Below are 13,784 nucleotides of genomic sequence, written 5' to 3' on the forward strand. Positions count from 1 at the left end.
TAATGAATGATGTATAATGATAATCAAAAAGAAAAAGAAAAAAAGAAGAAAAGTATCAAAAGAAAAGTATCATAGAAGCAGATTGATAAACTCCTAGAGAAAACATTGAAGTCAGGTATTAAATTATGGTAATTCGCCTTTGGCTAAGCCACACCCTAGAATGTAGATTGACCAATCACAGCGCAGCCAAGAACGAGCTCCCACAGAGGTCCGACACTTTTTCACAGCGCTCCATTGACTTTAACACAGGCGTCTCATATTTTTGGTCTCGGCAGGCTATTACCGTCGTAGTTTTATCAAAAATATGGTTAAACGTTGTGCCTGGGGCATTTGTAACACAGATATGCGTTTCCCAGAGAGGTTGGAGGGGGGTGTCCGTTTTTTTCCCTTCCCAAAACCGAAGTCAAATCCTGACAAGTGTCATCTTTGGATTAAACTGTGTGGACGTCCTCACAGTCAGCTAAACCCCTCAAGGATCAACAAGCACACTTTTGTGTGCTTTAGGTACATTTTGCTTTTAACCTTACTGTGAAGTTATACTAGTTAGACAGTTTTATGCTGTTTTAGGTTATGATTTCGGTTCTCTACCCTAATTAATGAAGAATCAAGGTGCTAGCAAGCAAGCTTAGCGATAGTTTAGTTATCACGTAAGTAAGGATTGTATGTTTTGACTAGAGGCTGGATGTTAGCTAACTTTGTTATTCAAGATACAAACACCTAACGTTAATGTTACAGACACGCTGTTGTGGTAGTTTTGAAGGTGACTAACGTTACCGCCACCGTGTTGACACAGTCGAACAATATGAAGTTGTCGGACGTAGCAACAGTAACTAAGGGGGGCGGGGCTTAGCCAAAGGTGAATTGGGAACCTGACAACTAAAATTGAAATGAAATTTTAAACGTTATTAAGAACTAGAATAATAAACAGAAGCAGTGTTACAGGATTAACAGTTGCTAAATGTAAAATGTGTAAAAGGCATTTGATTAAACAAAAGCTTGTTAGTGTTGATTTTAAAAGATAAGCTTGTGATTTGCTGAAACAATTTGCTTATCTAAATCTGGCATGTGCTGTGACTGAAACTGCCACAGTTTCAGTACAACAGAGACTCATTCTGAGTGGATATTTGTAATGTCTAAATTACAATACATGTAATTTATGAAAAAGATGCCTTAAGATGGGCTACAGTTAAAGAAAAGATGGCAGATAAAGTCTGAAGTTAAAAGTGCAGTGTACCAGTCCTGAATGCCTCAAGAGTCTCTCTCTCATTCAATGTCAGCTGAAAGCTGTTAGCTGAGCCTGTGTAAAGCACAGTGTTTCAGTTGAACATCATAGATATGGAAAAGCTAAAACAAATCATGCTACAGGCAGTTCAGATTTGACAAATTTAGAGGACATTTTGTAAATGTTTTAAAAGTACAACTGAATGACTTTAAAGAAGTCTTTAAAATAACACTGTTTAGGACTTGTTTATTTTAGGACCAGAGACTTTTAGCTCTCATTTTAGCTTCCACCATAAAACAGGGCCGATGGCTCCGGCTACAGAAGTAACAGTACACTGAATGTACGATTGTGATCTAAATTCACTGACTATAATCTAAGCAGGTTGCTACCTTTAAGATGATTAATGAATTTAAGTGATTAAATACTGTTGTTATTAACCTGTCTCCCTGCAACACTATTAGGTCCGAATGGCTCTGTGTGACTCTTGAATGTGCCTTTCCTAAACTCCAGAAAACAACTGATTATGTTGAAGAAAACAGTCACAGATTCTGTTACGGGGAAGAGCGGTTACCAGTGTGTACGAAGTGATTACCCCAGGGACGGGTAAGATCTTTTTTGGCCAAAAGGGCAACCTAAGACAGGTGGGTCACGCCACAAACACTGGGCATCTCCTGATGGAGGTGTTTTTATGTGAGATGGATATGAGAGTGGCGCTGAATGATTGAGTGGCCACCAGCATCAGCAGATCATTGAGAGGCGAGATGAGCTGTAAGAAGTTCAGTCTGCCCCAGAAAATGTGAGCCCCTATACCACTCACCAGAAACCGCGTTGATTGTATGGCTTGTTTTTCATCTTGACAAGCATTTTCAACTATGCCAGGGGACAACACCCTGAAGAAAAGACAATTATAGGTTAAGAGCTGATCTGAATGGGCATTCAAGAGCCAGCAGAGACCATTGAACTAATAATTATCTGTTGTGGAGACAGTAACAAAAAAATGTTGTAATGTTAGTTGCCTGATGGGCAAGGAAAACACAGAGATTGTGTTGATATTGAACTAATGTGCAGAGGTGGAGATTCCAGGGGTCAGAAAGTAAAAGTCCTGCCATATGTTTATTCCACCCATGACCTCACACAGCAAAAACTCCAGTGTTAAATGAACTCTCCTGGGAGTTTATTTGGCTCCAGACTCAAGAGTGTTAAAGTTAATGAGCTAATTAAGTGATTGATTGAGTGATGATTGACCATTATTGAAGACACCTGATGTTAACAAGCAGAATCACTGAAGGAGAAAAATCACAATTTTAGACACCGTTATGGAGATTAGTGTTCGATTTAGTTGGGCAGTTGACCTTCAAACGATTATCTTTAGATTTTGTTTGGCTGTTGATCTGAGTTATTACAGCCAGATGAACAAAAAGAAAAGTTGATCAGGTGGTGTTGGTAATATTTGAACATAATCATAATTTGATCTGAATCACTGAACTCAATTAGAGCCTAATCTCTGACTTAAATGTATATTGGTCATTACAACATCACAGTAATTCTACAGATTAAGATCCAGATTTTTCAATATAATTCAAATTATTTCTTAAAAGTTGTTCTGATAAAGAAAAAGAAAATCTTTCTTTAAGGCACACACAGACATCAAGATTCAGTGTATGAATCTCAACAATGGTGACAAAAAGAATATTCAATTAGGAAAACAAGACAATACAGATCATAATTTATTCATACCGCAATGCATGATGGGAGCCATGGATGAGTTTTGATTGGTGGCACCCAGAATGCACTGCAACATGCTTTATTATTGTCACCATTGTTGAGAATCACAGGCTGATTCTTGGTGTCAGTGTGTCCAAATAATATAATTTTTTAAAGTCCTTTGATCAGAACAACTTTCAAGAAATCTTTCTGATTACATTGAAAATGATTAACATGGCATAATATTAGAATCACAGGCAGCTATAATCAACAAGGTAAACCTAACTCTCTAAATGAGTTTTGTGATTCAGGTCAAATTATGATTATGTCAAAACATAACCAACACCACCTGATCAACGTTTCTCTTTGTTCATCTGAGAGTTATAACTCAGATACAACAGCCAAACAAAATCTAAAGTTATTAGTTTAAGGGTCAAGAGCCCAACTAAAGCAAACACCGATCACCATAATGGCAACTTAAAAAAGAGATTTTCTCCTTCAGTGATTCTGCTTGTTAACATCAGGTGTTTTCAATAATGCTCAATCATCACTCAAACAATCACTTAATTATCTCATTAACTTTAACACTCTTGAGTCTGGAGCCAAATAAACTCCCAGGAGAGTTCATTTAACACTGGAGTGTTTGCTGTGTGAGTTCATGGGTGGAATAAATATATGGCAGGACTTTTACTTTCTGACCCCTGGAATCTCCACCTCTGCTAATGTGTCAGTTCTGACTCCTGTAGATCATTAGACATGACAAAGGACCATTATAAGATATGGTGGTGGCTAAAGATGAGAACAACTTGTGGTGAGTCAAGAGAATTTTCTGGAAAACAAAGGTTAGGTAAATTGAGTCTTTAAACTAAAGATAACCTTAGAAAAGATCATAGCATAATGTATTTTAGATTGTTGTAATGGTTCTAATTTGAGTCAAACATTTGCATTTTGACATGTGTGAACTATTAAGGATTGACTATGACTATGATTATTTTAGTTACAGTCCTAGGAGGCTGTTGAAAAGATTATTTGCTTATACACTGTAAAAATGAATACGCTATATTTACTCAATAAAATTGTGGCAACAGATTACAAGCAATATTATTAATTAAATTGAACAAATTAGAATTGAGCAATAATTAATTAAATTAATTCCTTAAAAGTTAACCATTTAAAATAAGTAAAATTTAAAAAAAAATTCAAACAAAAATATCGAAATAACAGACAGAGGTCAAAGATGAATTAAGAACTCTTTATTTTTTATTGCCAACATTGAAGACACCTGATGTTAACAAGCAGAATCACTGAAGGAGAAAACCGTAATTGTAAGTCACCGTTATGGTGATCAGTGTTTGTTTTAGTTGGGCTCTTGACCTTAAATCATTATCTTTAGATTTTGTTTGGCTGCTGTACATGAGTTATAACAGCCAGATGAACAACGAGAAAAGGTGATCTGATGGTGTTGGTTGTGTTTTAACATAATCATTATTTCACAATCATTTGACCTGATTCTCTGAACTCATATAGTTAAAATAATATTATACTGTAGAGGGACAGAGCTGCTATAATTAATTATCTAATATATCTAATATACAAAAAAAATTTGATTTCGTTTTTAAATACACAGACATCAAGAATCAGCCTGTGAATCTCAACAATGGTGACATTTATGAAGCATGTTGCAGTGCATTCTGGGTTCCACCAATCAAAACTCATTCATGGCTCCCATCATGCATTGCTGCATGAATATATAATGAGCTTATGATCAGAGGTGATCTGTTTGTCACCATTGCTGAGATTCATACGCTAAATCTTGATGCCTGTGTGTACCTACATAAAAAAAAGTTTTTTTTTTTTTAATCATTTGAATTTCATTGAAAAGGCTAAACATATTATGCTGTACAAGGACAGTGCTGCTATAATTAATAAAATAAACACAACCCAGACATTGGGCTCTGTATGAGTTCAGCGATTCAGGTGAAATAATGAGTGTTAAAACACAATCAACACCATCAGATCACCTTTTCTCTTTGTTCATCTGGCTGTTATAACTCAAGTACAGCAGCCAAACAAAATCTAAAGTTAATGATTTAAGGTCAAGAGCCCAACTAAAACAAACACCGATCACCATAACGGTGACTTACAATTACGGTTTTCTCCTTCAGTGATTCTGCTTGTTAACATCAGGTGTCTTCAATGTTGCCAATAAAAATTTTACTCATTTTAAATGGTTACCTTTTAAGGAATTAATTTGATAAATTATTACTCAATTCTAATTTGTTCAATTTAATTAATAATATTGCTTGTAATCTGTTGCCACAATTTTATTGAGTAAATATAGCGTATTCATTTTTACAGTGTAGTGAGAGAGAGAAAGAGACTGAGATTCTGTCTGTCTTTCTGTTATCAGTCAGCCAAAGAAAGCTGAAGCAAAGTAATAATTATGCACCAAAACAATCCAGCTGACTTTTCTAAAATCAGATGAATAATGAACAGACATGCTTTGAAACTGGTTAAGAGGCCATAAAAACATTAGATAAAAGATACAGTAAAATGTAAGGTTAAAATGTCATTTAAAATTTAAATCTTTTTAGAGAAAAGATATGAATAAGAAATATGAGCAGTTCATAGATGAGTGTGAGTGTTAATTCATGTTTTGTACAGTATGTGTTAGTTTAGGACAACTATTCTGTCTGAATAGTGTGTATAAATGAGTCATTAACCTCTGGAAAGAGTGTTTTAGCATTATAGATGGGTTAAGGCAAATGACAAATTTGAAAGTAAGCTGAGGATTGTGAGTCAATCTGATGAGAAGGCAACACAGAACATAGGACGAGCTTTAAGTTGATTGATCATCGAGCTCTGTCTGTTAATTATTATTTTGGTCATTTATGATGTGCAGTAGATTTGAATTACTTTCTGGACAGGTTTAAGTATTGATGTGTAAATTAGAATTGTGAAGTCGTAGATAGCCGTCAGTCATGTGTTGAGAAAAAGTTATAGATTTGACAGCAACAAACACGTAGGCTAAGTAAATATCAGATTATCCAGAGAGCCCTTAACAGTTATGTACTGTAAAAAGGGGAGATTGTTATTCGACTGACGTTGACGAAGTGTGCACACCACGACCTGACCTGACCAATTGATGACCTGGAGAATGTTCGTAGATGACAGTTGCTTAAGAGACCAAACAATAGGCCTGAAAAGCAAGAAACGCTGTGAGACTAGGGGCCGTTGCCTTAAAACAATTTGATAAGAAGATAAAATTGTGGCTTTAAGTAATATTTTTATTTCAGAGGCAGAGAAAGATGTCTAACGGAAATTTGGCTGAAGGACAACGTTTGGGTTAGTAAACTTTATCCAAACAAATGTTACCAAATAAATATGAACAAATATTGCAGTTTTCCTGTAGCTCAAACATTAGAGTTTGGCACCTGTAACGCCAAGGTCATGGGTTCGATTTCCGAGGGAAAGCAAGAACTGATAAGAATGTAAATGTGTACCTTGAAATGTAAGTCGCTGTGGATAAAAGCGTCTGATAAATGTAAGAGAATCTTATTATGTTAAATTGATGCATGAGATGAGATCTCGTGCATCAAGAGGAGGATGATAACAGTTGCCAAATATGATTTACTAAGGGGTTCACATTTGCTGAAAGCCATCGCACAGGTGGGAAGATAAATGTTGGAAGGACATTGGGTTTAATTGGGTAAAAACCCTGCAAGAAGCCATTCTTCCCCCTAACAAAATTGGTGTGGGCATTGTTTGTATTTTTAAGTGTGCTAATAACAAGAATTGTTTCGACAGGAAACGCCAGGGCAGATGCGACAGCACAGCAGACAAAAGAAAACTATGTGACAATAACCTCAACATTTGTTTTTCTTTACAGAAGATGCAGACTTTTGCGCACATGGCATGAGCAAAGACACACACACACACACATGAACAAATGGTCAGATAAGAGCCTTTCAACTCTTCAGGGGGGTCAGAAGTAGGGCTGGGCGATTTAAATCGCGATATTGTTATGCGCATCTCGTCAGTAAAGCCGGTTCCTTGATTTAGTAGTAAATCACCATCACCTGCTTTCAGATGGAGCGGCATTTAGGGCTGAGAAGATAATTAAGTGATTCATTTAGTGATGATTGAGCATTATTGAAGACACCTGATGTTAACAAGCAGAATCACTGAAGAAGAAAAGCACAAATTGTAAGTTACCATTAAGGTGATGGGTGTTTGCTTTAGTTGGGCTCTAGACCATTATATGTTTACTTTAATATTTACTGTTGTTTGTCTGCTGTTATTGATTCATAACAGTTAAATGAACAAAGTAAAATGTTATCTTATAGTGTTGGTTATGTTTTGACATAATCATACTGTGATCTGAGAAGTGAAACATATTAAGATAGTTTGGTTTAACTTGTTAGCAGCAGTTTTGTGATTCTTCAGCCTATGATTATCAGGACTTTACTTATAATTCAAAATATTTAATAAACAGTGCTCTAATCAAAAAGACGTTCAGACATCAATAATCAGCCTGTGAATCTCAACAATGGTGGTGACAATAATAAAGCATGTTGCAGTGGCTGCCACCAATCACAACTCATTAATGGCGCCCATCATGCATTGCGGTATGAATAAATTATGATCTGAATTGTCTATGTAATTTACTTTTCCTCATTGAATATTCTGCTCCTCACCATTGTTGAGATGCATAGACTGAATCTTCACATCTGTGTGTGCCTAAAAGAGAGATTTTTTTTTTTAAACAAGTTTTAAGAAATCCTTTATATCAAAAATTCTGGCCATTTATTCAGATTCACAGTTATGCTGTAACCAACAACATAAATCGAAGTCATAAAGAAAGATCTTAATGAGCTCAGTGATCAAGTTCAAATGATGATTGTCATAATATAACCAACAAAGATCACTTTTTTTTCTTTGTTCAACTGGCAGTTTTAACTCAGATACAACCGCCAAACAAAATCTAAAGTACACATGAAAGGGTCAGAGCCCAACTAAAGCAACTACCCATCACAATAATGGTAACTTACAATTTGCGATTTTCTCCTTCAGTGATTCTACTTGTTAACATCAGGTGTCTTCAATAATGCGCAATCATCACTAAATTAATCACTTAGTTATCTCATTAACGTAAACACTCTTGAGTGTGGACTCATACACTCCCAGGGGTGTTAATTTAACACTGGAGGTTTTGCTGTATACAAAGAGCCGTAGTTAACTGACAAGCTGAGCCATATCGCATTAAATATCGCTGGCGATACGTCCACGATATTGATGTGATTTGGCTCAGCTTGTCAGTTAACTACGGCTCTTTGTAGTAAATGCCGCTTCATCTGAAAGCAGGTGATGGCGATTTACTACTAATCAAGGAACCGGCATTACTGATGAGATGCGCATAACAATATCGCGATTTAAATCGCCCAGCCCTAGTCAGAAGGACAGGAAAGCCCAGGAGGGGGTCAGAAGGACCATTTGCATTCAGGAAAGCCCAGGGGGTTAGAATAACTTGTCTAAAACCAGCACAGGAGTGAAATGGCAGGGCAGACTGTGCCTAGTGAAAACAATAGCTATGAATGAATTTGACTAGTTATCCTGGCCTGGGTTATTATTGTGTCAGAAAGAAAGGTGCAACACCTGTGCAATGCTTAACTTAAAATTTTCATTTTGCAGGATGTCAGGATGGATTGAACCAAACAGAACTGATTCTGTATTGTTTTGTTAACATGAGCAATGTGGGTTGAGTGTTTTTCAGGGGAAAAGGACCCTGAGTGCTATTCAATGAGCAAGACATTATTTGATGATATGTTTCAGGTTGAAAATTCCACAGGTCACACCAAAAGGGACGACAAGACAAGCGGTCACTAACAAAATCACTTAAGGTCTGCTTTCACAGGTGACAGCAGACAGTAAACGACTCATTCCAGTGGGGGTGCGATCGTGATCTAAGGGAAAATCTTGTAAGGATTTGAAAATGATTGGAGAGTGTGAGATCTGGGTCCAAGCATCTCACCTTAAACTACACCAACCAACATCAGCAACCCCATACGTCAACGCAAAGAATAAAGTGAAGAATCAAGGATGTGCTAGAAACATACCTCTTCAGCCAACGTTGGAAAGACCATTGCAACGGTGCGCAAAGTGTCAAAATGGTGAAGATGGAACGTCCTCGGGGCAACGAACATAGAAAAATGTTGACCAATTAATGTTGAAGAAAAGTTTTGTGATTTTATTTGATTGAATCAAATTAGGGCTTAGTATTAATATAAATCTAATAATTTGACTTGTGCAAAGAAAAATGTGTTTTCAGGTAGAAGATCTATTAATTAATGTGAAGTATGGTGATAAGAAGAAAGACGGTATGTAATGGAAAAGTCAGGGATAATTTCGAACAACGAATGATCAAATTATAAAACTTTTCTGGTTAGATTTTATTAAATAGATTTTAATTAAATATAGTTTTAGAAGTAAAACCATTTCCTGACAAAATATTGTGATTAATTGAAAAAGGCTGAATACATAGTGTTATGATTGTATGTGTTATTCTGATCATTTTGTTATTAATGGGTACAGTCTATCCTAAGGGTGAACAAAATTATGCAGATGGTACGAGTAACAGAAGTTGAAATTATAATCATTTACGTTTTTTCGGTATTATAATATCCTTTATTCTTACTATGCTTTAAGTTATACTGGAGTGACTGAGGGTCCGATTTATCGGGAATGCGGTAGCAGTGCTTATCCATTTAGCCTGGCTTCAGATAAAATGTTTACTTGCTTGCTCCTAAAGTTTTTATTTTTATTTGTTTATTTTTCTTATTTCTTTCAAAGTTCAAGTAGAGTGATCAGGTATACAAAAATCAGATATGAAAGGTAACTGTGATGTAAAGACTTGAAACAACTCTTATAATTTATGGGTTTGATGCAGAATTAGAAACAAGGGTGTTTTTAAGTTGTTATAATCATACCTAATGTTAATGAAAGCAAATTGTTTATCAGAGAATGATAAAGAGGAGGAATTGTTATGGGAAAATTGATATTTTCTCTATATTTAATTTTCAATGATTTAACAAAAGAATGCCATGTGTTCTTTTGCTGTATTTTGAGTTTTGTGATGTTGATACAGCTGCAGGGTGTGTGTGTGTGGGACTTCAGAGGTGAGAGGATTCCCGGGGTCAAGGGGGGTCCCTTTTGTTCCTTGTGTTTGGGGTGGGTGACAGGAGATAGTTTTGAAAAGAACACTATAAAGAAGCTGGCCAACCCCTGCTCTGGGTCTCACTCCGCCTGCAGCTGGACTGTGGATGGACTGGGAACATTCTTGCAAGAATAAATATATTTTAAGGACAATTTGAATCATTGATGTCTCTTATGCCTGATCCTGTATATTTGTTTTTGCCTCAACAGAACAAAACATGTATTAGAAAGAGCTTTGCTAAAGAAAGAAGATAAATGCAAGCATTACCGTCAGATGTGTTGCAGACGAAGCGCAGAATGCAACAAAGAAGAAAAGTCTGAAGAAGGAAGACTAAGAGGAGAAAGGCTTTACAAAGACAGGTCTGAAATGAATTCCCAGAACTCATGACACCTCAAGACTTAGGATTGGATAAATTGTCTGTAAGAGACTGATCATTTATAAGGGGATTTCCAAAGATGACGACCTCAAGAAATCAGATGATCTATAAAAGGCTGAAAGGAGAAGATGAAGGCAGACGCTGATTCGTAATGGCCTCTCCGGTGTTACAACGCTTGTAAACGATTTACTCTTGATGTTGTTTTGTCTTGTTTTTTATATATTAGTACTTTATATGTAAACTAATTAACATGTAGATAATAAAACTATATTTAATTGAAACTCAGAAACTTTTTTGCTACTCTCGCCTGCCAAAAGTCTTTGAGTATAAAAATTCAGATGCTTATGATTTAGGACACATTTGACTTTACCTAACCCGAGAATAATCAAAATAAGGTTAAAGGTGTCTAGAAATATGCAGCATATAACAATATATATACACATTTCAAATCATATTGTTTTTTACCTGGTTCGTTTCATATGTGAAACTTCAGCGTTCAGATTTTTCAAGGTGGAGGTCAGACTGATGATGATGCAGATGAAGAGAATCATGTTTAACTGCACAGTAAGAGAAACAACAGGAATTAATCTTTAATCACTTTTCCTTTTAACACAAAGTCATGATGAGAAATGTGCTTACTGCTAGTATGACGCAAACAGGTCCATGAAAACTCCAGATAAAGCCTTCATCCATTTCAATCCAGCACCTGTTTAGAGGAAGAAAAATAATTAAATGAACAAACATGAAGGATGAAGGTGTTGATCTCTGAGTCTCTCAAACTAAACTCACTGTTCACTTCCGTAGCCTTTAGGATTCACCCCAGCAGACACAGCCACCACAACCAGAGCAACCGTATATCCAATCACACACAGGAATCTACTGCTAAGCACCCCCCTCCTTTTGGAGCTGATCTTCGATAGGTTCTTCACACAGATGAAGAGCAGCACAGCTTCAATGAACATCCACACAAAGCCGGAGAGAAAGAGGAAGTGCAGCACACCTGATATCACGGCACACAACACCTGGAGATCATGAGAGATGGTTATGATGATTCTCAGTGAGACTGTGCTGAGCTGTAGGGCTCCTTCATCATTCTCACCTGATGTATGTGGCTCAGGAACTGTTGTGTGAGCAGGAACAGAAGGTGAGCCAACAGAAGACTCACACAGAGGTTGATTCGAGCCACATTATTCACTCCAGGACTCCACTGACAAAGGGCAAAGGTCAACAGGGCCAAACTGAAGAACACCAGCCCCACGATCACACACACCAAATTCAACACGTCCAGCTCTGAGTCGCTCTGAGGAAACATGTCAGAGTACATGAGTGCCAAATCTGTGCTGTTCTTCAATGCTCACTATAAATGTTCTCGTACCTCTGATGGGCGGCTGGTTTGCATGATGAGAGCGAATGTGGACAGATGATCACAGGAACACACAGTGTATCTGCTGTTGGTCTCTAAAACAGAACAACCATCTACAATCCACTCGCTGATGCTCCAGTACACACAGGACAGAGGACTGCCGGGCTCAAACTCCTGCAAAAAGAAGAAAGAACATGCAGAAAATAGTATAACTCTGAATATTAGATGTTTTCAGATGTTCATCAGTTCTCAGGTTGGACAAAAACACATTTCAGTCTCTCACTCTGATGTGTTTGAAGGTGAATTTGACTGGTTTGGTGAGTTTAGTGTTGGTGGTTTTGAGAAGAGTAACTGAGATCACAGTGGACATCATGGTGTTAATCGTGTCATTTGATGTGTTGAAGAAGTCTGGCTTCAGTAGATTCTCCATTGTGTTATAACTCATGAAAGCCACAGCAGCTGATCCTATGTGACAGAAACAGAAGAAACTTGTATTCAACACATTAAAACCTTTAGTTAAATGTGGTTTAGTGATATATCTTCTAAAAATGTTTTATTTAAAATGTTGTATTAAAACACATCTCACATACTTGTTTCACTGTTGTTCTTGGCGATCCCAATGAGATCGATGTCCACAGAACAATTTGTCGTGACAAGTCGAGGGATTTTATCTAAGGTGACACTGGGTCCAACCATGAAGACTTCAACCTCTGATTTAGAAAATAAGCAGTTATGTTTTGTTTTTTGTTTTTATTAAAGTTGATTCAATCTGCACAAATGTGCAAAAAACAAAACAATAACTAAAATAATAATAACAAAAGACTCAAATAAAATAACTATTTCATCTAATTACTAGTTTGAACTAATCGGTTAACTTTGTTCACAGCAAAATCCCCAGAGTAAATTAAGTAAATTAACTTTAACACTTTTAACACTCTTTAGATTGGGACAATATGTACTCTGAGCAGTGTTGTATTAACACTGGGGATTTTGCTGTGTGCCTGTAACATTGTAGTAATCTTGAAAACACTGATTAGCTTGTTCAGGTGTGTTTGATTAGGGTTGGAGCTAAACTCCAGGAAAGTGGGGCCTATAGTCCACACGGACACAGGTATTTTTTTAACCGGAGATTTTCCTCCTGCGTTTTAAAAAGAAATCCTGTCCAGATATGCTCGGTCTAAAAGAAATCTCTGCCTATGAAAATGCAAAAACACGCTATTAAGCGCTGTCAAGAGCATGCCACACCAGCAGGCGGCGATCGTAAAGTCACGTTGGCCAATCAGAAGCCTGAATCAGAAGCAAAAACCCCGGTTTTACAGTCTACGCGACAACACTGCATCTGCCGTTTCTGGAAATCCTCACCCTGGCAGGGGTTTTCAAAAATGTTCGGTTTCAGTGACCTGATACTGCCTTTCCACGTGGACGAATGGCCAAACCGTGTAAAAAAAAAAGTCACAGTTATAAAAATACCCTTGTCCGTGTGGACAAGGCCTGGATCTTGTGGTCCAGAGTTTGAGAACCCCTGCGCTAGACTATATAAACTCCCTGATATCATATATAAGCTCAGTTTCATCATCAATAATAACAGTTTCTCCACTCACCAACAGCATCAAGAGTAAAATTGACTCTGTCATGTGTGTCTGTCGGCTTCACCAATGTAGAGATGAGTTTCTCATTGGCTTTTAACACATGGTTTCCGTTGGAGGCTAGTACAGCTGGGCTGACTGATGATGAAGACTCTGAAATCTCTCCTGAAGCGTTGAGGACCATATTCAAAACATTGGTCACATTCTAATTTATTGATCAGAAGAAAAAAAAAATACTGTAAATGTAAATATTAAGAAAGCCAATTAATCATACCTGCGATGTCAATCATGTAACTGACGATTACATTTGATTTGATTAT

At 36.9% G+C, this 13,784-nt stretch overlaps 1 protein-coding gene across 1 annotated transcript in view; it reads right to left on the reverse strand.

Annotated features, from left to right (window-relative positions):
- Positions 1-13,663, reverse strand: part of LOC311286873 (adhesion G protein-coupled receptor E3-like) — a 34,897-nt gene extending 21,234 nt beyond the window's left edge. The window contains exons 1-8 of the mRNA XM_084403321.1: positions 13,480-13,663; positions 12,469-12,588; positions 12,162-12,343; positions 11,891-12,052; positions 11,615-11,815; positions 11,305-11,537; positions 11,155-11,221; positions 10,981-11,072 (exon numbers count right to left, since the gene is read on the reverse strand). Of these exons, the coding sequence (XP_084259447.1) occupies positions 10,981-11,072; positions 11,155-11,221; positions 11,305-11,537; positions 11,615-11,815; positions 11,891-12,052; positions 12,162-12,343; positions 12,469-12,588; positions 13,480-13,648 (1,226 nt within the window). The 5' untranslated portion in view covers positions 13,649-13,663. The remainder of the gene's footprint in view (positions 1-10,980; positions 11,073-11,154; positions 11,222-11,304; positions 11,538-11,614; positions 11,816-11,890; positions 12,053-12,161; positions 12,344-12,468; positions 12,589-13,479) is intronic.
- Between the last annotated feature and the right edge of the window lie 121 nt (positions 13,664-13,784).

This window comes from Rutilus rutilus, assembly GCF_951802725.1.
Source record: "Rutilus rutilus genome assembly, chromosome: 2".
Classification (NCBI taxonomy): domain Eukaryota; kingdom Metazoa; phylum Chordata; class Actinopteri; order Cypriniformes; family Leuciscidae; genus Rutilus; species Rutilus rutilus.